The following is a 26,327-nucleotide window of genomic DNA, read 5'->3' as shown; positions in this document are numbered from 1 at the left end:
AGCATCTTCTCATTCTCTATGGGGCCGGGATTTAATAGTGTGTAAATTGCGTTAGTGGGTTAAATGCAGGTGTTATTAAATTATAATTTACATGCTGTACAAGAACAAAAATAATCCTAAAATTTTCAGATTATTGTGCTACAAAAAATGACCATCGTTAGCAAAAGGAGGATGGGGAATGAGACTTATGCATTTTTAACGTCATTAAACATTTCCATTAGCCATCTCTGGAGTGGTGACTATCACATTAGAAGGGGACTGCTTTGCATCTCCTAATGATGACATTTCTATCAAGCTGTACTGAAATAGAAATAATGTTAAAAGGAGTCAGAGCGCCCAGTGGAGAAAATTTGACAGGTAAAGAAGAAAAGAGGAAGGAACAAATAATGGGCTATGGGTTGAATTTTATGAACATGAGCAGAACTTTGAACATTTTTAAGTATACTTATTCAGGCTAGGTGAGTGGATTTCATCCCCTTCCAACTTATTCTGAGGACAGTACCCAGAGTGAACATATTAAATGTATGTCAGATCACACTGCTATTCTGCTCAAAATAATTTTCCATCTTCCCATTTCACTTAGAATATTAGCCAGAGGCCTCAGAAAGGCAAAAACAGAATTACCCTGTTGGTACTTAGCTGAACTCTTCTCTCACTGTTCTCCTCCTCCAGACACAGCTGGCTTCCTCACTCTTTCTGGAATGTGCCGGGCGTACAGGAAAGCTTTTATTTAAAGAATGGGCTGGGCGTGGTGGCTCACACCTGTAATCCTAGCACTTTGGGAGGCCGAGGCGGGTGGATCACCTGAGGTCAGGAGTTCGAGACCAGCTGGACCAACATGGAGAAGCCCCGTCTCTACTAAAAATACAAAATTAGCCAGGCATGGTGGTGCGTGCCCATAATCCCAGCTACTCAGGAGGCTGAGGCAGGAGAATCACTTGAACCCAGGAGGTGGAGGTTGCGTGAGCCGACATCGCACCATTGCATTCCAGCCTGGGCCACAGGAGAGAAACTCCATCTCAAAAAAAAAAAAGACACTGTGCTTCTGGAAATAACCTAATTATTACCAGAGGAAGGAATTCATGTCTATGCCATACAAGAGCTTTCACCCTTTAGAAGTGTTTTACTGAAGGTCACACACACACACACTGATCAAATTGCGGAATTCTCTGAAGCATACAGAGAATGGCATTTATTCTGGCAAGAACTGTGCAAATTGTTACAAGAACATAAGGGATGGCAAGTATGAACAGTTGTATTTCAACAGATGCAGGAAGCAGTTGAAATATGGCTTCTCAACATCTGGGGCTTGCACACTTGCCATCTGGAAACCAGACTGGGTCAGTTACATGTGGAAAGGAGTAAGTTATTGCCAGACCACATTTCCATATTAAAAGAAGTCTCCATTACCAGGTTCTTTCTTTAAAGACACCAAATAGACCATTGAGTTACCAAAAATGGAAGGAGGTCGTGAGAAAGCAAGTCATACTATGAACAGGATCTCACCTTATGAATTGCCTCTCTAGCAAAATCAGCTGCAGAAAGGAAAGACACTGTCTGTTAAATGAAAGGTAATAAATGGAATTCGCAGGTGGACAAAAATACCTCCTGAAATCCTGTAACCCAGCAAGGTACAGATGAGACACGCCCTATGCAGATACAGTGTGCAACTACCAGTGTGACTCTGAGTGCCCATTTTCTGTCTCTGCACCGAAGCACCAAAAGCAAAGATTCCAGGCTGAAGCAAATATTTTTCTTTCTTTCTTTTTTTTTTTTTTTTTGAGATGCAGTCTCGCTCTGTCGCCCAGGCTGGAGTGCAGTGGCGCAATCTCCGCTCACTGCAAGCTTCGCCTCCGAGGTTCACGCCATTCTCCTGCCTCAGCCTCCCCGAGTAGCTGGGACTACAGGCACCCGTTTCCACGCCCGGCTAATTTTTTGTATTTTTAGTACAGGCGAGGTTTCACCGTGTTAGCCAGGATGGTCTCGATCTCCTGACCTCGTGATCCGCCCGCCTCAGCCTCCCAAAGTGCTGGGATTACAGGCGTGAGCCACCGCGCCCAGCCGCAGATATGTTGTTTTATCTGTTAATGAGAGCAGGGAGCTCAAACTAGGGAAAGGTGTAAATAAACAGGATTATTTCCATTTATAATACAAGGAGGCAAATTAGTTGAGATTATTACATAGGTAATTGACGAGGATTTGATTAGCCAATGGATGTAATGTGCCTAACATGGAGTAAACAGACAATACCTAGTGCCTATACCTGAACACATTTGGAAACATGGGGTATTTATTATTTGAGCAAAGACCTCCAGCAGGCTTAAACTCTTTGGACAAAAAGCTAATGTCAAATACTGAACAAAGGAAGTTGCTAGAGGAGTGTCTTACTCATTTCTTTTGAAAATCCTAGTAGACTTTTTGAAATCTCACTTTAGTACTTCGTTCGTATCTTCTGTAATTTGGTGTGAAAACTTCAATTTTCACATCTACACATATAAGCACTCACACAGATACATTTACTGAAATATAGATGCCTGTATTCATATATTCTAGAACACATAAATACCTGTCTATTTATAAACTCAAAATACATATATACACATATATGCATATGCCACATATTTAGACATATATAGACATACATTAATATATTTACATGTATATGCACAAACATAAATGTGCATATAAAATACATAGTGTATTTATATAGTAAATATATATAGTATATTTACTATATAAAATATATATAGTAAAAAACTGAATTGGCTATATCTACTAGAAGATAAAGTAGACTTCCATAGAAGACACATTGCTATGGATAAAGAAGCACATTTCATAATGATAAATAGGTCAATTCATCAAGAGAACATAATCATAATTGTGTGTGCATCTAATAAGAGAGATTTAAAATACAAGAAACAAAAACTGAACTGAAAGGAGAAGTAGACAAACACAATTATAACCGGGAATTTCAACCACCTTCTGCCAGTTATTGATAGAATAATTAGAGAGTAATTTATAGAAGAAGGCTGAACAACACCATTAACCAAACTTTCATTAATACTTATGAAATACCCACCCAACAATAGCAGAATTTACTTCTTTTATCAAGTTCATGCAAAAAAATCAAGACAGACCATACCTGGGTCACAAAAAACATTAAATAAATGCCAAAGAATTTTAAAAAATTGAAGTATTCCTTTAATCACAACTGAATCAAACTAGGAACCAGTAACCCACATTATATCTGGAAAATCCCCACATATTTAGAATGTAAAAACATACCCCAAATTAATGCATAAGAAAAAGAAGAAATTACAAGGAAAATTATGAAATATTTTGAACTGAATGTAAATGTGAACACAACATCGTTTTGTGGGATGAAGCTAAAAGAGTGCATAGGAGGAAATGGAGAGCAAAGCAGTGCTAATATTAGAAATGGAGAAAAGCCTTAAGTTAATCTAGCCTTCTACATTAAAAGAGAAAAACAAGAGAAAACTAAACCTAATGTAGAAAAGAATGAAGTGAAAACAATGAAATAAAAACAAGAAAACTAAAAGAGAAAATTAATGGAAACAATATCTGATGTTTTGGAAAGATCAACTTTTATACAGTTCAATGATGGATAAACATCTAGCCAGATCAGTAAACTAAGACTAAGAATAGAAGGAAACTTTCCCAAGCTGATAAATAGCGTCTTCAAAACCCTACACTTAGCATACCTTACGATAGAAGATAATGGTTTCCTCCTAAGACTGGAGACATTGCAGGAATAGGAAATCTTCCCCTTTCATTCGACAATTATGCTGGTGCTAGCAGTAAAAGAAGGTAAGAAAAAGAAACAAAAGGAATCCTTATTAGAAAAGAAGTAAAATGGCCTTTATTCACGGTGGCATAAACACTTCTGCAGGAAATCCTAAGGAAGCTAAAAAACAGATAATAGAAAGAATAAGTGAATAGTTCAGCCAAGTCTGAAGATGCAAAGTAAATAAACAAAAATAAATTACATTCCTACATCCTAACAATAGACAATTGGATTTTTTTTTTTTTTTTTTTTTTTTGAGACAGAGTCTCACTCTGTCGCCCAGGCTAGAGTGCTGCAGTGCTGTGGCGCGATCTCGGCTCACTGCAAGCTCCACCTCCCGGGTTCACGCCATTCTCCTGCCTCAGCCTCCCGAGTAGCTGGGACTACAGGCACCTGCCACCACGCCCGGCTAAATTTTTGGTTTTTTTTTTTTAGTAGAGACGGGGTTTCACCGTGCTAGCCAGGATGGTCTCAATCTCCTGACCTCGTGATCCGCCTGCCTTGGCCTCCCAAAGTGCTGAGATTACAGGAGTGAGCCACCATGGCCAGACAATTGGAAATTTAAGTTCACTCTATAATACCATTTGCACTGATATCAAAAATATAAAATACGTGGGGATACAAATGATGATGTATGTGCAAAAGTTGTATACTAAAAACTCTAAAACATTGCTGAGTACTAATTAAAGGAGACTGAATTTTCAGCTAAGTGACAAAGTAATTCAAAAAAGAAAGATAATCTCAGCAAATGGTCCTGGAACAATGGGATATTCATATTTTGAAAATTTTACATTGATTTTTATGCAAAGTATCCCATATGCAAAGCTTTTATCAAAATGAGCCAAAAACCTAAATATGAGAGCTAAAAGTTTAAAAAGTCCAGAAAAAAATGGGGTAATCTTTGTGACCTTGAGATAGGCAAAGGTTTCACAGTGAAGATACAAAACTCATACACCATGGAAAGAATGATAAATTTGGCTTTATTTAAAAGAAATACTTTTGACATTTCAAAAAAAACTGTGAAGAAGTAAATAATAAAGTCATACACTGGGAAAGAACATTGGCAAAACATATATACAATGAGTGACTCATAACCAATATTCAAAAAGAACTCATAACTTAATAATAGGCAACCCAATGAAAAACTGGCAAAGTATTGCACAAACATGTCACCAAGGAAGACATATGATCAATATGCACATAAAAAGATGCTCAACATGATTAGTTGCTAGAGGAATGTAAACTGAAACCATATGTGAGATGAATACATATGTAGTAGAAGAGCTAAAATTAAAACAGACAATAACAAGTGGTGTTGAAGATGTGAAGTAACTGGAACTGTCTCATATATTGTTGATGGAAACTGAATCTCATACACCTACTTTGGAAGACAGTTTGACAGTTTTTTTTGTTTTTTGTTTTTTGAGACTGGTCTTGCTCAGTTGCCCAGGCTGGAGTGCAGTGGCACGATCTTGGCTCACTGCAAGCTCCGCCTCCCGGGTTCACACCATTCTCCTGCCTCAGCCTCCCGAGTAGCTGGGACTACGGGTGCCCACCACAACGCCTGGCTAATTTTTTGTATTTTTAGTAGAGACGGGGTTTCACCGTGTTAGCCAGGATGGTCTCGATCTTCTAACCTCGTGATCCGCCTGCCTAGGCCTCCCCAAGTGCTGGGATTGCAGGCGTGAGCCACCGCGCCCGGCCAGTTTGACAACTTTTTATAAACATGCAGCAATTCAAACTTTTTATATGATGCAGCAATTCAATTTCTGGGAATTTATCCAAGAGAAAACTTGCTCACACAAAAATGCTTGTGTACAGCAGTTTCATACATAACAGTCACACCCTAGAAACAAAAGTCCATCAACTAGTGATCGAAGAGATAATTTCTGGTATAACATACAGTGGGAATACTACTAAGAAATAAAAGGGAATGAACTACTTACATGCACAACAACTTGAGTGAATCTCAAAAGCATTATAAATGAAATAAGCAAAAGACAAGACACTACATATTATATGACACCATTTATATAAAATTCTATGAAAGGGGCTGGCCGTGGTGGCTCACGCCTGTAATCCCAGCACTTTGGGTGACTGAAGCCAGAGGATCACTTAAGCCCAGGAGTTCAAGACCAGTCTGGGCAATATAATGAGACCTAGTCTCTACAAAAAATAAAATTAGCAGGGCATGATGGTGCGCGACTGTAGTCCCAGCTACTTGGGTGGCTAGGGCAGGCGGATTGCTTGAGCCAAGGAGGTCAAGGTTGCAATGGGCCGAGTTTTCCCCACTGCACTCCAGCCTGGGCAAACACAGTGAGACCTTGTCTCAAAAAAAAAAAAAAATTCCATGAAAGGAAAAACTATGTTGATATAAAGCAAATTAATGCTTGCCAAGGTCCAGGGTCAGAAAAGATAGTGATTACAAAAGGAAAAAAAGATGATGGAAATGTTCCATAGCATGGTTGTTGTGGTGTTTATATGATTGACTTTACGATCCTTTTGTTACTGATGAGTTAATTTTTAAATTCCTTCCCTACACTAACAAGTCTGCCTACTTTTATCTTTGATCTAAAATTAGTACCGACATTTTCCATTTGGATTTGGTGAGTCTCTTTTGACTGAAGCTTGCTCTGTGCCTAAGTAAGTGACGCATAAAAAGCTTTCTAGTCCTCTCCTATCTCCATCAGTTAGCACATTGCTATGAATAATCCAGAGCTACGGGATGGCAGAGCTGATGGCTTCATACATCGGATAAGTAAGTTTTATAGAGTGAATGAGAAGGAACTAAAGGAAAGATAAAACAAAATACAGGACAGCTTAAAAATGTGGACTCTTTACTTACCGTGAAAGTCTACTAAAGTAAGTGAGGGATGGGGAAGCACTTCTGGAGAATTGTGGAAGCCTGCTAGAGCATGTAGAGTTTTATGTCTGCAAGAGAGGGTATAAGCTTGTGTGAAAGAAGGTTTCGGGAGAGAATTTTATGGTACGTGTATTATATCTCAATAAGAATGTTTTTAAAATGTACTTTCACAGGAAAAAAATTGCTTAACACTTTTATACAGAATAAAAAGCAAATGCTTCACTCTGGAAGGAGGCTTGATGATTGTGACTTAATGAGACTGAAAAGAACTTTTCAAAAATTGTTAAGATTCAGCTAAGGATAACAATGAAGTTTGTTTTCAGTGGATTGAAACATAAACAAACCAATAAATAAAAACAAGGTACACATACAAACACCCTCCATTCACAATAGTTCTGAGGGTTTATGTTAAAGAAAACGAATGAATTGTATGCCAAATGACTGGAATAGGAAGCCTGCCAAAACTTTAAGATAAAGACAGTGAAGACATAAAAAGTAAAATCTTGAAATGAGTTACGGACTCCAGCTGAAACCACTGTTAGAGTTTACTGATATGAATTCCCAGGGCAACTGGGATAATTCTTTTAATAATAAGTAAGCCTGATACTCTTAAGGGTTGAAGAGACCTCAGTAGCTACCTAGTAAAACTTTTCATCTACTGTGCCATTTCTAGCTACAACATTTCTAGCAGCCTATACTAGAATGTTTTCAGTGATAATATCTCTCCGTCTTAGAAGACTTTCCATTTTAATTTAAGGACGTTCTAGTTAGGAGTTTCTTTAGGGTAAGGTTAAATTTACTTCCTTGTATATTCTAACTGTTGGTTATAGTTACGAACTCTTGATCTATGAAAACCTCATAAGAAAATTTTTAAAAATTATTCTACATTTTACACAGTTGGACATTAGTATTACAAAAAGAAATAAGATTCCATTCCTTTCTCCAAATAAATTAGTCAGGCTTGTCTGGGTAACAGATTTAAGAGTTTAGAGAGTAAAAAGTGGAAGAAAATCTATCTCACTGCGTAACGAAAAGAGACAAAACATGAAGTACTGTGAAGCATTTACTGGAAGATTATGAGAAAGCCGGGCTGCAGGAATCATTAGAACATCTATTCTGAGAATTTAATTAAAGCAAAATAAAAATGCTCCAAAAGAAAAGATATTAATAAAATGAAGAAGGGCCAAGAACACAATAAAAACCAAGTGAAAATAATAGTTATAGAAATATAATGTTTGAAATAAAGAACATTTTGAGGAGTTAATTAGTAGAATGGACGCGGATTAAGAATGAATAAGACCTAGGAGACGCTATTAAAAACATGACAGAAAAGAAAACAATTAGAAAATATAAAATAAAAGCTGAGAGATATGAAAAATAGAAGTAGAAATGCCACCTTCCAGATAACAAGAATCTGAAACAGAGAGAGAGAGAAAAAGAATAGTGGATAGGAAATATTTGAAGAAATAATATTCCAACTTCTAAAATTAATAAAAGCCAAATACCTCAAACTGAAACTTCAAAAGTGTGCAAACAAAATAGATAAGAAAAAACATGCATCTTGGCACAATAGAGTGATATAAAAATATACAAAATTTAAAAATGAGGTAATAGGAGATGTTAGTGAAAAAGAGAAGAAATGAGAGGGATAACAAATCAAATGGTGGCTATTAGAAAAGACTAGAGAACTAGATGGCTAAAAGTTTGCAGAAGAAGATACAATAAAGAAAATATCCAAAAAGTACAAATAATCACAAAAACCACAAATATTAAAATTTAATAAAACATTATGGAAATAATTCATCAATTGTTATGGGGCAAACTCTGTTCCCTTAAAATTGTATATATTGAAGCTCTAACCCCCTCTACCTCAGAATGTGATCTGGTTTGGAGATAGTGTCTTTATCACGTTAAAATTAGGTCGGTAGGGTGGGACCTAATTTAATATTACTGGTGTTCTCATAAAAAAGGAAAATTTAGAGACAGACCCATATACAGGGAGAACACCATCTTCAAGCCAAGGAGAACGGCCTGGAACAGATTCTTTCCTTACAGACCTCACAAGGAACCCATCCAACCAACATCTTAATTTCAGACTTCTTGTCTCCAGAACTGTACGACAATAAATTCCTGTTAATTTTAGCCGCCCACTTTGTGACAACTTGTTATGGCAGGCCTAGCAAACTAAAACACTAATGCATTTATAAATACAAAAAAAAGAATGTAGAGGTCTAAAAAAAATAAAATGCCAAAATGTAATGAGAATAAATAATTATAGAATTATAGAAATTAAAAATAAATAAATTGAAAAGGCAACTAAAATAGAGTAATCTACTGATCTTTCAAGAAGTAGCTAATTTTTGTATTGGACATCTTGCTTCAAAAAATAGCAAAAACCTGATTTAATAGACTTTTTGATTTCCAAACAAAGTCAGAACAAGACAAAAAGAAACAGACTCATCTTCTTATGAAATTAGAAGTAGAAATTCCAAGAAAATATTTACTTACTATATACAACAAAGCAGTTAAAAATTCATATTCAAGAAGATTTATCTTAGGAATGCTTTGATATCAGAATATCAGTGCAAGCTACCCCACTGAAAATTTTTGAAAGTCCACATGATTATTCAGTAAGTGCATTTGATAACAATAAGAAAACATATAACATTCAATGTCTATCTGAGATAAGTCCCTCTTAAGAAACCAGGAATAGAAAAATTCTTTTCTAAATTGCTAATGTTGTATGTTAAATTTATACAGCATTTTTACAGTGCTTAATAATGAAAATTTAAACATTCCATTTAAGATTAAAAACAAGAAAAAAATGTTCACTGTAACTACTACTGTTTAGCAATAGTGTAGTACAATGCTAAAGGTAACCAGTGATATAAGAAAACAAAAGGAATTATAAAGGAAAAGGATTGCAATGGAAGAGTTGTATCTGCAATATTTTCAGATAATTTGATTATATAAAAATAAATACCAACAGAATCAACTAAAAAACTATTCGAAATAATACCAGAGTTCAAGAAGTTTACTTAAAAGAGCACGTTTAACAAATCAATGCTATTTCTGTATACTAGAAGTGTTGTTTTTATTTAGTTTTTTCAGCTTTTTTTGTTGTTGTCACTGTGAGAACAGTAGGGATGACTTCCAATCTATTGCAAATATCGCATGCCAGAACAGGAATGAAGGACATGTATTTTAATTAAAAATAGAAACTGCTAAAGAATTTTCCAGAACACTTACACATTTTTGTACTTTAACCAGTTGTGTATGTGTTTTGGTTGTTCTATTCCCTGCTAACACCTGATACTGTCAGTCTTTTTCATTTTAACAGTGCAAGTGGCATGTAGTCATATTCCATTGTGGTTTTATTCTGCATTTTGCTTGTGACTAATAATATGGAACATCTTTTATGTGCTTATTGCTCACTTGCATGTATTCTTTTTTAAGTATTTGTTCAAGACTTTGGTTCTTTTTTTTTTTATCAAGTTGTTTGTACTTGTTTAATTTAGAGATATATCTCTAAATTACAGACCTTTTAATATTTTCGGTACTAGTCTTTTTTGCATACATGTATTGTGACTATTTTCTCCCAGTCTGTAACTTGCATATTTATATTCACAACAGTGTCTTGTATCTTGAAATGGGCAGAGGTTTAAATTTCTCTTTCTTTCTTTCTTTCTTTCTTCTTTCTTTTCTTTCTTTCTCTTTTTTTTTTTTTAAGACAGAGCCTCACTCTGTCGCCCAGGCTGGAGTACAGTGGCGCGATTCTGATCACTGCAGCCTCCGCCTCCTGGGTTCAAGTATTCTCCTGCCTCAACCTCCCGAATAGCTGGGATTACAGGTGCCTGCCATCACACCCAGCTAATTTTTTGTGTTTTTAGTAGAGAAGGAGTCTCACCATGTTGGCCAGGCTGGTCTCAAATTCCTGACCTCAGGTGATCCACCCGCCTTGGCCTCCCAAAGTGCTGGAATTACAGGCATGAGCCACTGTGTCCGGCCCTTACATTTCAATTAAATTCAATTTATCATTTTCTTTTAATTTTACACTGTACTTTCTCTTCTCTCTTTAAGACATCTTAACTAATTCTCATGGTCACAAACAATTTATTTTATGTTTTCTAGAAATTTTATGGTTTCAGGTTTCATGTTCAGGTCAATGATATGTCTTAAATAAATTTTCTAAACTGATGTTGTAGTATGGTAAAGTCTTTTTTTCTCAGTTGTTTCAATACCATTTGTGTAAGATGTGGCTTTGCCCACAAATTAGTCTTTTGACTGTCTGAAATCTGTGCAGTGGTTTTTTTTTTTTTTCTTTTTTTTTTTTTTTTTTGAGACGGAGTCTCGCTCTGTCGCCCAGGCTGGAGTGCAGTGGCGCAATCTCGGCTCACTTCAAGCTCCGCCTCCCGGGTTCACGCCATTCTCCTGCCTCAGTGTCTCCGAGTAGCTGGGACTACCGCCACCACGCCCGGCTAATTTTTTGTATTTTTAGTAGAGACGGGGTTTCACGGTGGTCTCGATCTTCTGACCTCGTGATTCGCCCGCCTCGGCCTCCCAAAGTGCTGGGATTACAAGCGTGAGCCACCGCGCCCGGCCTGTGCACTGGTTTTTATCTTTTCCTCTTCCTTGTTCTTCATTTCTCCTTAATCTTGAAAAAAAAAACGCATTTTATGTTTTCTATCTTTAGCTATTGTTTCTGTTGATGTAAGATAAATTACCAAACTCTTCTTCCTATCAAACATTCTCTTTGTAAACATCTTAGAATCTCAATCCCTTCTTGAAATTGCTTTGTTGCACATTATCTGTAGTCTGGTGATCTCATGAAAACTAGTAACTTTTTTTAGTTTTCATTCACTAAGGCTGCTTTAAGCTCTGAAGAAAGAGAGAAAGCTTATGACTTCTTTTTAAATTTTTCTTTCTTCAAGTCCTCTTTTCTAATATTTAAATACATGTATGTACATGTACATGTATATATACATACATATAAAGCATATATATGCATATAGGCATGCATACATATATATAATCTGTGTTTATGCATATATGCACTATATATACATATAGTCATGCACCACAGAACAATGTTTTGGTCAATGACAGATTGCATAATGACAATGGTCCCATAAGATTACAATAAAGCTGCCCTGTAAAGGTGTACCATTTTTGATCTTTTGTATGGTATTTTCACTGTACCTTTTCTATGTTTAGATGCAAGTATTTAGCATTGTGTTATAATTGCCTGCAGTAATTAGTACAATAACATGCTATCCAGGTTTGTAGTCTAGGAGCAACAGTCTGTAATATATAGCCTAGGTGTTAGTAGGCTATACTGTCTAAGTTTGTGTAAGTACACTCTATGATGTTCCCACAAGGACACAATCACCTAAAGGCACATTTCTCAAAATATCTCCCCATTGTTAAGCTATGCATGACTGTACACACACACACATACACACACACACATTCTTCCTAGATTGTTTCTACATCTACTGATGATATATCAGCTACAATTACTTTATCATTAATAGAATTATTATTTGTTCTTAACCTCATAGCATTTCCACGAGTGTCAAATCCTGAGTCTTCTCTAATTTTGCTTACCACAAATAAATAAATTACTGCTTTTATCTTGAATATTCTCTTGCTGAAACACATTGTTTCTTTCCTCCATGGCTTAAAGAATAAAGAAAAATATATCTCTCATTTAAGGTCTTCTGTCATGACCTTATGACTCCTTTCTTTCCTGTCTTTAATTCTATTGCCTTATATATCTGTTATAAGCATTTGTTCTAATCATGGACCTTTTGATGATCTTTATGCTTTTTTGCTTACAATCCCCCATTCAAACTATTTCTACCTTTTGAGTAAACTTTCCTTCCTCATTCTCCCAAGACTCAGTGGTTTCTCCACTCACCACTCTCTCCGGCTGAATAGCTATAGCAATCATTTTTTGGTACTTATCTTCCTTGGACTTTGTGATGGTTTGCTATCCTTTGTTATTTTGAGATGCATATACTTGATTGAGGGTTTCCTGATTAACAATTATAGGAAAGGAATACACTAGTAATAATATCCAGTCAGTGTTTATTCAGAAATTTTATAATATGTGTTGATTTAATTTGCAGTTTGCAAGTTGAAAGAAAACTGGAAGACTGGCCTTATGTGCTTCCTGATTTTTATTTTTACAGTTTGCATTATTATGATAGGTGAGTGGTTTAATTCATACACTTTCTATGGTTCTTCACACCTGATGGGTCCATGTATATCTCAAGTTTAACTCCAAATCTCCCAGATCTAGAGTGATTAAAGGGTTTTATAGACACTTGTCCTCAAATTTTTACCAGTTCAACAGTTTTTACCATAATCCTTGCCTCTCCCCAAAACACTCTCAGTTTTACAATAAAATTATGTTCTTGACTTTATAGTCCTCGATGCTTAAGAAAAATAATCTTAAATTCTTAGATGACCACCAGATGGCAACAGCCAATAGCTATGTTACTGAAATGCCAGGGGTTCAGTCTAGGCCCCATTGCTCAGGGTACAGAAAGCCAATCCCGGAGACAATGACTATTCCCAGGGAAATGGGATTTTTATTTGGGTGGTATCAACAGGGAGAATGGGAGATCAGTATCAAATTCATCTACCCAGTTGACTAAAATTAGGGGTTCATATAGCAGGAAAGAAAGGTAAACTATGTGTGAGAAAACAAGAATTAGGGAGAGGTAAGGAGGATGTTAGGCCTGGTCAACAGGGAGCTTACCTAATGGTAGGGGTAGGGAAGAAGAGTTGGTCAGCAGGGAGCAGGTGGTCGGTTAGAAAATCATGACAGTGAGGAGTCCCTTGTCTGGAAGTGGTGATCTGGTGACTTTCAGTTTCCTGTTAACTATCTGAGAGGCCTAAAGGTCAGATTCCTAAAGAAGGAACTCAAATAAGACAAATGTTAAGTTTCAAGTTTTAAAACTAGGAGGATCAATTTCTATATTTATAAAAAAATCCCACATAAACATCAGTTCTATGGGCTTGTTACAGATAATTTTCTTTTTTAGAGTTTGTAAATTAGTGAGCCAATGTTAAATACACTATACTCTGTTATTTGTATTTAATCCTCATTAGACTAGGATACAGGTATAAGAAAATCCATTTACAGACAAAAAATATACAGGAGAGAATGAGTAAGTTGCCTCTCACAAATAATACATTCCAGACCTAGGATCAAAAACCTTGGCTGTATAACTATAATGCTTGATAAATTTTAAAAACCATGCAGCTTGACCTTCATAATTGTAGCATTCCTTTAATTTCTTTTTAATCAAGAGTAAGTTATGTCACTAATAGTTTGTCCTATAAAACTTTATTTATTTCTATTAGTTGGGATGCAAAATCTTACCTCTACCCTCTCAGGGTTTTTCTGCTGGGCCTGAGAATGAAATTGGCACAAAACACATCAACTTGAGCAAAGCACATGCGTTTAGTTAATATAAGTTTGACGTGACATGCATGTCCTCCTTATGAAAGCCTAAAGATGCAGGTAGAGTTGCACACTTATATATTGAATTCAACAAAGGGTAATAAATTATGAAAATGTGGCAAGACAAAGGGGTTTGATCTAGGGTAATTAATTGGGTAGAAAAGTGACCGGAAAAATAAATGTTAAATTAACAAATGTTGTTTGCACACATTTCCTTTGGCCTCAACTACCTATCCTTGACTATAAGAATGTTGCTTTCCTTCTGGCATAGAGAAGATATCTTTCACGTAGGTATTTTATCTCCTGCTTATAAGAAAAAGAAGGAAGCTCGGAGTGTTTTCTCTTGCATCTGCTGTTTTAAAAGTGCCTTTAACTCAAAACAGTCTATATGCTTGAGTGACATATTTCAGGGCATCATGTTCTGAACTCCTTCGCTATCATATTAAGTTAAATGAAAAAAAAAAAAAAACAAAGAAATAATGGCATATGTGACCTGTTGCAAGATTGTCTCATTGGAGTTGCAATATTTGTAAAAATGAAGTTGTTAAATTTCCTCTGGGTTCTATGGGTTTATTTTGTGAAAAAGATCCAAAAGTAGAATTTAATTCCTGAGCCATGGCCAAATAGTCCCCAACACTTGGTTTTCCATATGCGTGCTTTGCTGAATTTAGCACTTAAATTTGGTTAAGTAGCACCGCTCTTTGTTTTGTTTTGGTTTGATTGGGTTGGGTTGGGTTGGGTTGGGTTTCAGTCATTCTCAAGAATACTGATAGCCTTCTTGTTTATAGTCTCTACTGTCAGTGTAGTCTTAGAGCTTAATGTTATTGCTGTCTAAACATCTGGAAGTTAAATATAGACAAGAGTTTCTACAATAAGTTTTTATGTTCATTTATTCATTGATTAAAAAGCGCAGAAAGACAAAAGACATCTATGTGGCCAATAAACATATGAAGAAAAGCTCATCACCACTGGTCAGTAGAGAAATGCAAATCAAAACCACATTAGCTACCATCTCAGGCCAGTCAGTATAGCGATTATTATTTTTTCTTTCTTTTTTTATTATTATACTTTAAGTTCTAGGGTACATGTGCACAACGTGCAGGTTTGTTACATATGTATACATGTGCCGTGTTGGTGTGCTGCACCCATTAACTCGTCATTTACATTAGATATGTCTCCTAATGCTATCCCTCCCCACTCCCCCAACCCCACGACAGGCCCCAGTGTGTGATGTTCCCCTCCCTGTGTCCACGTGTTCTCATTGTTCAATTCCCACCTATGAGTGAGAACATGCGGTGTTTGGTTTTCTGTCCTTGTGATAGTTTGCTGAGAATGATGGTTTCCAGCTTCATCCATGTCCTTACAAAGGACATGAACTCATCATTTTTTATGGCTGCATAGTATTCCATGGTGTATATGTGCCACATTTTCTTAATCCAGTCTATCATTGATGGGCATTTGGTTTGGTTCCAAGTCTTTGCTATTGTGAATATTGCCACAATAAACATACGTGTGCATGTGTCTTTATAGCAGCGTGATTTATAATCCTTCAGGTATATACCCAGTAATGGGATGGCTGAGTCAAATGGTATTTCTAGTTCTAGATCCCTGAGGAATCGCCACACTGTGTTCCACAATGGTTGAACTAGTTTACAGTCCCACCAACAGTGTAAAAGTATTCCTATTTCTCCACATCCTCTCCAGCATCTGTTGTTTCCTGACTTTTTAATGATCACCATTCTAACTGGTGTGAGATGATATCTCATTGTGGTTTTGATTTGCAAATATAGATTATGAGAAGCTAGTGGTTCCATTTCTCAAAATAGAAGCCAGGGAAATAGAAAAAAATATATACTGCTTGATCACCAAATGATCTTCCTTACGGACAGGGGAAGTTAATTCATCCTCATTCTGGGGAGAGGGGAAGCTAACTTACAGGCCTCAAACCGTGGGAACAAAAAGTAAAATTAATACACCTGAATGAGTAGAAACACTTTTTAACTTATGCTTTATCTGATCATTTCTTTCTTTTTTTTTTCAGCCACATGGTACGAACATGCTAAACCTGTGGCATGTTCAGGGGACTGGCTTGGAGTGAGAGATAAGTGTTTCTATTTTTCTGATGATACCAGAAATTGGACAGCCAGTAAAATATTTTGTAGTTTGCAAAAAGCAGAACTTGCTCAGATTGATACACAAGAAGACATGGTAAGAAAACAGAAAAGTCTTCAGTAATTTCAGAGATTGTTTGTATAAAAACATAATAAAACAATAATAGCTAATACTATAATACAATCGATCCTTGAACAACATGGGTTTGAACTGTGTGGGTTCACTTATACATGGATTATTTTTCCTCTGCCACCCTTGAGACAGCAAGAGCAAACCCTCCTCTTCTTCCCCCTCCTCAGCCTACTCAGTATGAAAACAAAGAGGATGAAGACGTTTATGATGTCTTCACTTCCACTTAATGAATAGTAAATATATTTTTCTTATGATTTTCTTAGTAACATCTTCTTTTCTCTAGCTTCCTTTATGGTAATAATACAGCATATAATTCAAATAACATGAAAATGTGTGTTAATTTACTTTTATGTTATCAGTAAGACTTCCAGTCAACAGCAGGCTACTAGTGGCTAAGTTTTCTGTTTTGTTTGTTTGTTTGTTTGTTTTTAAGACAGAGTCTCACTCTGGCACCTAGGCTGGAGTGCAGTGGTGCAATCTCAGCTCACTGCAGCCTTGAATTCCTGGGATCAGGCAATCCTCCCACCTTAGCCTCCTGAGTAGCTGGGACTACAGGTGCAGACCACCATGCCTGGCTAATTTTGTTTATTTTTTGTAGAGATGAGGTCTCACTATGTTGTCCAGGCTGGTCTCAAACTGAGATCAAGCAGTTCTACTGCCTCAGCCTCCCAAAGTGCTAGAATTAGCATGAGATACCATACCCAGCATGGTTAACTTTTTGAAGAGTCAAAAGTTATATACAGACTTTTGACTGCACAGGGGGTCAGTGCCCCTTATTGCCACATTGTTTGAGTCAACTGTATATGACAATATGTGCTAAACAGTGTTCTAAGCACTGAAACTAGAAAATCTCATGTAATCTTCTACTAACACCCATGAAGGATCTATAGCCAGGAGTTCCAGGCTTCCCAGCAAAAGTAGTTGAAACTCCAGCAAAGAGGGAGGTTAGACCCCCTTACATGTCCCTAGTAAAGGGGCTGAATCCAGGAGGCTGAGCAGTGACATTCTGCAGGACCCACTTCCATGGCATCTCACAGGATAGGACCCGCTGGCTTGGAGTTCTAGCCAGCCATCAATAACAGCATTGCACCTCCCTGAAACAGCTCCCAGAGGGAGATGTGGGCAGCCATCTTTGCTGTTTGGGTGACTTAGCCATCCAGCCTTCAGGCTTTGGAGAGTCCAATTTGACCAGGGGTGGAAGTGGTCCCCCAGCACGGCACAGCTGCTCTACAAAAAAGTGGCCAGACTGCCCTTGTGAGTGAGTACCCAATCCCATTCCTCCTCACTGGGCAGGATCTCCAACCAGGGTCTTTAGCTGCCTCCTACAGGTGTGCTTGGGCCGGTAATAGGTATGTACCTCCCTGGCACAGAGCTCACAGAGGGAGGGGCAGGCCACCTTTGCTGTTTTGCAGGCTTCACTGTTGGTACCTACAGGTATCAGAAAATCCGAGGTAAATAGGGACTGGAGATGGCCACCAGCATACCACAGCGGCCCTATGATAAAGTGGCCAGACTGTTACATGGGTGCCCATCTCCTTGTCTCCTCACCAGGAGGGTCCTCCAGGCCTGGGCCTCCAGCCCCCCTCCCAAGAGCTATTGAGCCAGTAGCAGCTCTGGAATGTCTTAGAGAGAGCCTCCAGGGGCAACGGGAAACCTCTCTGCCACTGCCTCTGCACTGGAACTGCCCTTGCTGCCCTCAGACTAATGAAGGAGCAAAGACCCTAAGTCTCTCATCCACACCTCCAACAAGCTGCAGGAGAGGAGGCCAGTCCGTCTCCACAGGCTCTGCCCACCCACCTTGCTCATCACCAGACATGGAACCCCCAGCTTGGGCCCACAGCAGAGACCCTCCATCCTGGGCTGATTGCACTGAATGATTGCTTACTTGCATCTCTCTGGAGCAAAGCTCCCAGGAGAAAAGTAAACGACCATTGGCTTTAACCACTACTAAGTTCTCTTCCATTGCTGCCTCCAAGTTGGGGAAGAAATATAAACACTGAAATCACCCAAGAGCTGCAGTGGGCAGCCTAGGATTGCCAAGCCACAATCTATAACCAGCACTCAAGGGGGAGAGAAACCCACATTTTCAGAACATCGAGAGAGAACATGGCTGCAACTGTGAGGAAACGTAAGGGAGCCACACAATGGATCAAGAGTGTCCCAACTGACAAATATGTCCAAGCACAACCTACTGGATCACACCTCAAAGCTTCAACACCAAAAGTATCTCACTAACATAACCCCTTCTAAAACTAAAGAAGTCGGCCGGGCGCGGTGGCTCACGCTTGTAATCCCAGCACTTTGGGAGGCTGAGGCGGGCGGATCACGAGGTCAGGAGATCGAGACCACGGTGAAACCCCGTCTCTACTAAAAATACAAAAAATTAGCCGGGCGTGGTGGCAGGCGCCTGTAGTCCCAGCTACTCGGAGAGGCTGAGGCAGGAGAATGGCGTGAACCCGGGAGGCGGAGCTTGCAGTGAGCCGAGATCGCGCCACTGCACTCCAGCCTGGGCGAGAGAGCGAGACTCCGTCTCAAAAAAAAAAAAAAGAAAAAAAAAAAAAACTAAAGAAGTCACCTTCAAATAAAGACCCTGCACAAAGATTCAGCCCTATGAAAACAAACAGAAGAGAGGTCTATTGACTGTACTAAATATACACTGCAGTTAAATTAACACCCACTGCAGAGATGAGAGAGAATTAATGCAAGAACTCCAGTAACTCAAATAGTCACAGTGTCATATGTTCTCCAAACAACTGCACCAGTTCTCCAACAAGAGTTCTTAACCAGGCTGAACTGGCTGGAATGACAGAAATTCAATGCTATTCCTGTCAAACTACCAATGATATTCTTCACGAAATTAGAAACAAAAACTATTTTAAAATTCATATGGAATCATAAAAGAGCCCAAATTGCCAAGGCAATCCTAAGCAAAAAGAATAAAGCTAGCAGCATCATGTTACCTGACTGCAAACTATACTACAGGGCTACAGTAACCAAAACAGCATGGTACTGGTGCAAAAACAGGCACATAGACCAGTGGAACAGAATAGAGAGCCCAGAAATAAGGACACATACCTATGACCATCTGATCTTTGACAAAGCTGACAAAAACAGGCAATAGGAAAAGAACTCCGTATTTAATCAATTGTGCTGGAATAACTGGCTAGCCATATGCAAAGGATTGAAGCAAGACTCCTTCCTTATACCATATACAAAAATCAACTCAGGATGGATTAAAGACCTAAATCTAAAACTCCAAACTATAAAAAGCCTGGAAGAAAACCTAGGCAATACCATCCTGGACATTGAAACAGGCAAATTTCATGACAAAGACAACAAAAGCAAAGGTAAAAAAAAATGCAAAAATGGACAAATGTTACCTAATTAAACTTAAGAGTTTCTGCACAGCAAAAGAAACTATTAACACAGTAAACAGACAAACTACAGAATGGGAGAAAACTTTTGCAAGCTATGCATCTGTCAAAGTCTAACATCAGCATCTCTAAGGAACTTAAAACAAATTTACGAGAGAAAAACAACCCTATTAAAATTGGGCAAAGGACATAAACAGACCCTTTTTAAAAGAAGATATACATTTCACCAAAAAACATGAAAAAAAGCTCAACATCACTGATCATTAGAGAAATGCACATTAAAACCACAATGAGATATCATCTCACACCAGTCAGAATGGATATTATTAAAAAGCCAAAAACTACAAATGCTAGCAAGGCTGCAGAGAAAAGAACATTTATACACCGTTGGTTGGAGTGAAAATAGTTCCACCATTGTGGAAAGCAGTGTGGCAATTCCTCAAAGAGCTAAAACCAGAACTACAATGGTTGCAGTGGTGTTTACGTGATTGATTTATGATTCTTTTGTTATGGATGAGTTAATTTTTAAATGACTTTTGTGAACTAATCAGTCTGTCTACTTTTATCTTTGATCTAGTACTGACAGTTTATATTTGGATTGGGTAAGACTCACTTTTAATTAGTTAATTGTTCTGTTTAACACAGAAGTTTTTCAGTGCCTATGTAAATTATGTACATAAAAAAACTTTCCAGTCCTCTCCTATTGATCTCAATTAGCACATTGCCGTAATTAACCCAGAACTATGTGATAGCAGATATGACAGATATAACTATTGGTTAATGGGCTTAATACTTGGGTGATGAAATAATCTGTAAAACAAATCTTCATGACACAAGTCTACCTATGTAACAAACATTCACATATATCACAGAACCTAAAATAAAAGTTAAAAGAACAAAAAGCTAATGAAAATGTTTGTGGCTTAATAGCAAAAAGCCAATAGAGGAGTGACTAAAGCCATCACTTAATAGATTTCATTGCAGTATATTATATCCATATAGAAGTTAGTTTTATCTCTGATTATATGAAAAAACATACAATATCAGTGACATTCATACTAAAGGGTATCAATGACTTGATTGTAGCCCAATTATTTGGAGATACTTAAGATGCAAAAAAGCAAAATGAAAATCTTTCTGATAAAACTAACCCGAATATCAACATCTGTGCTGTTTGTTGTTATAGAAGCATCAGGGAAGACAAATTAAAATGTGAATCCCAAAAGATCGAATAATTGGGGTGGGAAGCATGTTCACTGAGTAACATATTAAGTAATCGCTGATTCCCTTTGCTTTGTGAAAGGAATTTTTGAAGAGGTATGCAGGAACTGATATGCACTGGATTGGACTAAGCAGGAAACAAGGAGATTCTTGGAAATGGACAAATGGCACCACATTCAATGATTGGTGAGTTTCCAATGTATTAGGAATGTTCTTATTCTGGTGTGTCATATGAAAAATTTTAAATCATTTTGAGTTGTATTATTATAAACAAATCTTTCTCTTTTCTATGTGTAATTAACTTTTCAGTCTCCAATCTATGACATATGCCCTTTCACACTGAAGCATACCCTAGAGCAACCCATTTTCTTCTCACCTTGTTAAATAACACATGGTGAAATCTTCCATTTTTATTTTTATTTGTTATTTTATCTTTATTGTCTTGACAATTAGTGCTCTTTTGCTAATTCAAATTTAATCATTCTGCAAATTTTAAGCCAAAACTCATGTATTACTTGTATTTCTTTCCAACTAAAGTGTATATAAGATTTCTTTGTCTTTAAAGGGTTAAAGACTTTATAGTTGTCTTTAACATTTCAAATGCCCATCACAATGAATACTATTTATATTTATTTGTTGCTTATTTTATTTATTTTTATTTCTGTAAGCATTTCCTGGGTGGGTTAAAATTGTTAAAAGTGTTTCTTGGGTTAAACAGTTGAGGATTGTGTAGTTGTCTTTAGCTTTCCAGATGTTCATCATAAGCAATATTATATTTATTTTTTAAATTTTTGTTTATTTTTTATTTAGTTTACTTTTTTATTTATATAACTTTCTTGGATACATATGTATCTCTGCCTTATTATTTTAGTAACGTGCTAGATTAAAAAAAGCAACCAATAAAACAAATATTGAAATATGCAAGACAGAACAAATTATACTTATAAATAAGGAAAGATTTGGTTATCAACAAAGAAAATTAATTTAAAAATATATTTTTATTTTACTGTAAGTTCTGGGATACAAGTGCAAAATGTGTAGGTTTGTTACATAGGTATGTGTGTGCCATGGTGTATTGCTGCACCTACCAATCCATCATCTAGGTTTGAAGCCCCACATGCATTAGCTATTTGTCCTAATGCTCTTCCTCCCCTTTCTCCCACTCCCTACTGCCCCCAGTGTAAGTTGTTCCCCTTTCTGTGTCCATGTGTTCTCACTGTTCAACTCCCACTTATGAGTGAGAACATGCAGTGTTTGGTTTTCTGTTCCTGTGTTAGTTTGCTGAGGATGATGGTTTCCAGATTCATCCGTGTCCCTGCAAAGAACATGAACTCATTCTTTTTTATGGTTGAACAGTATTCTATGGTGTATATGTACCACATTTTTTTTTTAACCAGTCTATCTTTGATAGCCATTTGGGTTGATTCCATGTTTTTGCTATTGTAAATAGTGCTGCAATAAACATATGTTTGCATATGTCTTTATAATAGAATTATTTATATTCCTTTGGGTATATATCCAGTAATGGGATTGCTGAGTTAAATGGTATTTCTGGTTCTAGCTCCTTGAGGAATCACCACACTGTCTTCTACAATGGTTGAACTAATTTCATTCCCACCAGCAGTGTATAAGCATTCCTATCTCTCCACAGCCTCACCAGCATCTTCAGTTTTTTGACTTTTTAATAATTGCCATTCTGACTGGCATGAGATGGTATCTCATTATGGTTTTGATTTGCATTTCCCTAATGATCAATGATGCTGAGCTTTTTTTTCATGTTTGTTGGCTGCATAAATGTCTTCTTTTGAGAATTGTCTGTTCATATCCTTTGCCTGCTTTTTGATGTTTTTTTTCTTATAAATTTATTTAAGTTCCTTGCAGATCCTGGATATTAGACCTTTGTCAGATGGGTAGATTGCAAAATTTTATCCCATTCTGTTAGTTGCTTGTTTACTCTGATGATAGTTTCTTTTGCTATGCAGAAGCTCTTTAGTTTAATTAGATCCCATTTGTCAATTTTGGCTTTTGTTGCTCTTGACGCTTTCATCATGAAATCTTTGCCCATGCCTATGTCCTGAATGATATTGCCTAGGTTTTTTTCTAGGGGTTTTATGGTTTTGGGTTTTACATTTAAGTCTTTAATCTGTCTTGAGTTAATTTTTGTATAAGGTGTAAGGAAGGGGTCCAGTTTTAGTTTTCTGTGTATGGATAGCCAGTTTTCCCAGAGCCATTTATTGAATATGGAATCCTTTCCACATTGCTTCTTTTTGTCAGGTTTGTCAAAGTTCAGATGGTTGTAGACGTGTGGCATTATTTCTCAGGTCTCTATTTTGTTCCATTGGTCTATGTCTGTTTCGGTACCAGTACCATGCTGTTTTGGTTACTGTAGCCTCGTAGCATGGTTTGAAATCAGGTAGCATGATGCCTCCAGCTTTGTTCTTTTTGTTTAGGATTGTCTCAGCTATATGGGCTCTTTTTTCGTTTCATATGAAATTTAAAGTAGTTTTTTTCTAATTCTGTGGAGAATGTCAAACATGGTTTGATGGGTATTGAATTGGATCCATAAATTACTTTGGGCAGTATGGCCATTTTCACAATATTGATTCTTCCTATCCATGAGAATGAAATGTAAAAAACAATACTGTAAGCAGTCTCTTAGGTTTCTATTGCAGTATGTTTCAAAAGTACCAAGTAAATATAAATCTTATTTTTACTTTTTGAAAAGTGCATTGCCTAAAATTACGCCAGAAAACTGAATTTTTTTAATTTCAGGAATCTTTGAATTTGGCAAACACTCTCTCTTTGCATATAGATAGAAAGGAAAGAAAGAAGAAAGGAAGGAAGGAAGGAAGCAAGCAAGGAAGGAAGAATTGAAGGAAAGAAGGGTCTTACTTCTATCTTTGTATATCTATATGTGTCTATCTGCCTATCTCCAAGTTGTTCTAAATAGGGTTACAGATTTTAACTCCAACACTTATGTTCAGTCTTATTTTTCCCTTAACATGCCAGATATTTTAATGCAGCATATGGTGATGGGTGGGTATATTTTCTGGGAGCTCAGTGTTTGGTATAACATATGTAAAATCACTCTATTCTTAATTGTCTTTTTGATTACAGCTGTAAGTGGTTCCCAGACTGACTTATAGTGTTCTTTTTCAGGTTTGAAATTATAGGGAATGGATCCTTTGCTTTCTTGAGTGCTGATGGAGTCCATAGTTCCAGAGGATTTATTGATATCAAGTGGATTTGCAGCAAACCTAAATATTTTTTATAGAGCAGAAAAAACTTGACTACCACACTTAAAGATTAAAAGAACTATGAAAAAGTGGTTTTCTCACTTATTCTGTTATACAATATAGAACCTTGTGAGTAAGAAACAAAAGAACCTAATGTTGCTGAATACATGAAGGATTATAGACAGAACTTTATAAATTCAAGATACGTATCTGCTCCAGTATGTGCAAAAATCAGAAAAATCCTGATTCTACTAAGAATTCAGAGCAAAGAAAGTAACAATAAACAGGTGACCTGTGGCTACAATGATGGTTGTAATAAGTCAATTTAAAGGGATTTATATTGATAGGCTAGCCAAGAATTACAGCTTAGAAGTTAAAAAAAAGTATGTGTTCTATACATGTAAATATTTAAAAATACTAACTACAGTGACTTTGGCTTAAAGAAATGTTGCAAGATAATCACATACAACTGAACATTTACTTCAACAATATCTTTAAGACAAGGAAATACCCCTCAAAAAGAACATTGACTTTATTGTCCTAGATCATTTAGCCTGCTATAACAAAATACCTTAGACTGGGTGACTTATAAACAAGAGAAATTTATTTCTTACAGTGTTACCAAAATGACAGAGGTTTGGTCTATGTCCCATAGCTTGCTACACAGAAAGCCAATCACTTTGGCTTCTGTGAGACAAGTATTGGCAGGGAAGAAAGCTTAATTAGGGTCCTCCAGCTGAGGAGAACGGATCAGTCTCAAATCCAGCTTCCCAGATGAGTAAAATTAGGGGTTTATATACCGGGGCATAATGTAACTACATGCAGGAAAACAGGTATTAGGGAGGAGTAAAGAAGAGGAATTGGCCACAGGAAGTAAGAGGTTGATTAGGAAAACAGGAATTAAGAAGAGGTAAGGAAGAGAAGTTTCAACTCCTTGATACTATATGGTAAGCCTGAGGGTCAATTTTCTGAGGAAGGAACTCAGATAAGATAAATATAAGTTTCAACCTTTAAGACTGGGAGGGTCAATTTCTATATTTATCAAAAACATCTTACATGGGGCAATTGAGCTAGTTTCAACAATTCTGGAGGCTGGAAGTCCAGGCATCAGTGGATTTCATGTCTGGTGAGGGCCCATTTTCTAGTTTATAGATGGAAGCTTCTTGCTGTGCCCTCCCATGGTTAAAGAGACACGGCAGTTCTCTGGAGCCTTTTATAAGGGCACAATCCCATTCAATATGGCTCCATCCTCATGAACTAATCACCTTCTGATGGATGGCTCCATCCCCCAATACCATCACACTGGTGATTAGCTTTCAACTTACGAGTTTTGGGAGGACCCAAGTACTCAGAACATAGCATCTACAAATAATAAACATTGATAAATTATGAGTTATACATAAAAATTATAACATACTATATAGACTAAAGTAATAAATATCAAAGTGACCAAATAGTAGGTTAGTGAAAAAAAATGCAATCTCCCAAGTAAGAAAAAGGAAAGAAAATTAATTTGGGGCACATCTTTGGATGCTTCATAAAATTTAAATTCTATAGGGCATTCAAAAGGTTGTATCAAAGCTGCCTTGTTACATTAGTGCAGATTTAATTAACTGCCTGGGTAACTGTGATCTTTCAGAACAAGTAGGAATGTGAGTATAGATGGATAGATAGTAAGAAAAGCTAGAGAAAAAAAAAGTATCTTGATTACAGTGTGAAAATGAGACAGGCAGGTGGGAAGCAGTCCCCTGAAAAAACTCCCACCAGTCTGCCCACTGAGGTGGAGCCTTGGGAAGTTCACAACTTTTGCAGCAAAGAAGAGCGAGCATGGTCCCTCCTCTTCCTGTGTGGAACCTGAGATTCGAATGGTCAGCAGGAAGTGCTCTAGCAGAGGATCCTGTTTTCCTTTTTTTTTTTTGCTTTTCACCCAATAAAACCCGGATTTACTCATCCTCTAAACCATCTGTGAGCCTAAATTTTTGTGGACATGGGCAGGACAAGAACACCATCTTTAGCTGAACTAAGGAAAAGTCTGCAACAATTTTGCCACACAACATGGGGGCTCGAGAAGAGGTGAATGAAATGGGGACTTGAAACCTCTCACTGTTGC

General features: G+C 37.1%; 2 protein-coding genes across 3 annotated transcripts in view; one reads left to right on the top strand and one right to left on the bottom strand.

Annotated features, from left to right (window-relative positions):
- Positions 1-26,327, bottom strand: part of CLEC12A (C-type lectin domain family 12 member A) — a 124,699-nt gene that overhangs the window by 88,196 nt on the left and 10,176 nt on the right. The window lies entirely within an intron of this gene.
- The window catches only part of CLEC2A (C-type lectin domain family 2 member A), a 29,929-nt gene continuing 10,073 nt past the window's right edge, over positions 6,472-26,327 (top strand). The window contains exons 1-5 of one of the 2 annotated variants that reach the window (XM_032159022.1): positions 6,509-6,563; positions 12,800-12,880; positions 16,184-16,350; positions 21,064-21,167; positions 24,141-24,255. In XM_032159022.1, the coding sequence (XP_032014913.1) occupies positions 6,509-6,563; positions 12,800-12,880; positions 16,184-16,350; positions 21,064-21,167; positions 24,141-24,255 (522 nt within the window). Of the gene's footprint in view, positions 6,564-12,799; positions 12,881-16,183; positions 16,351-21,063; positions 21,168-24,140; positions 24,256-26,327 lie in introns of those variants that run through there. The other variant, XM_032159023.2, reaches the window with a different exon arrangement.

This window comes from Hylobates moloch, unplaced genomic scaffold, assembly GCF_009828535.3.
Source record: "Hylobates moloch isolate HMO894 unplaced genomic scaffold, HMol_V3 SCAFFOLD_8, whole genome shotgun sequence".
Lineage (NCBI taxonomy): Eukaryota > Metazoa > Chordata > Mammalia > Primates > Hylobatidae > Hylobates > Hylobates moloch.
This window is presented reverse-complemented; position numbering and strand designations above follow the sequence as displayed.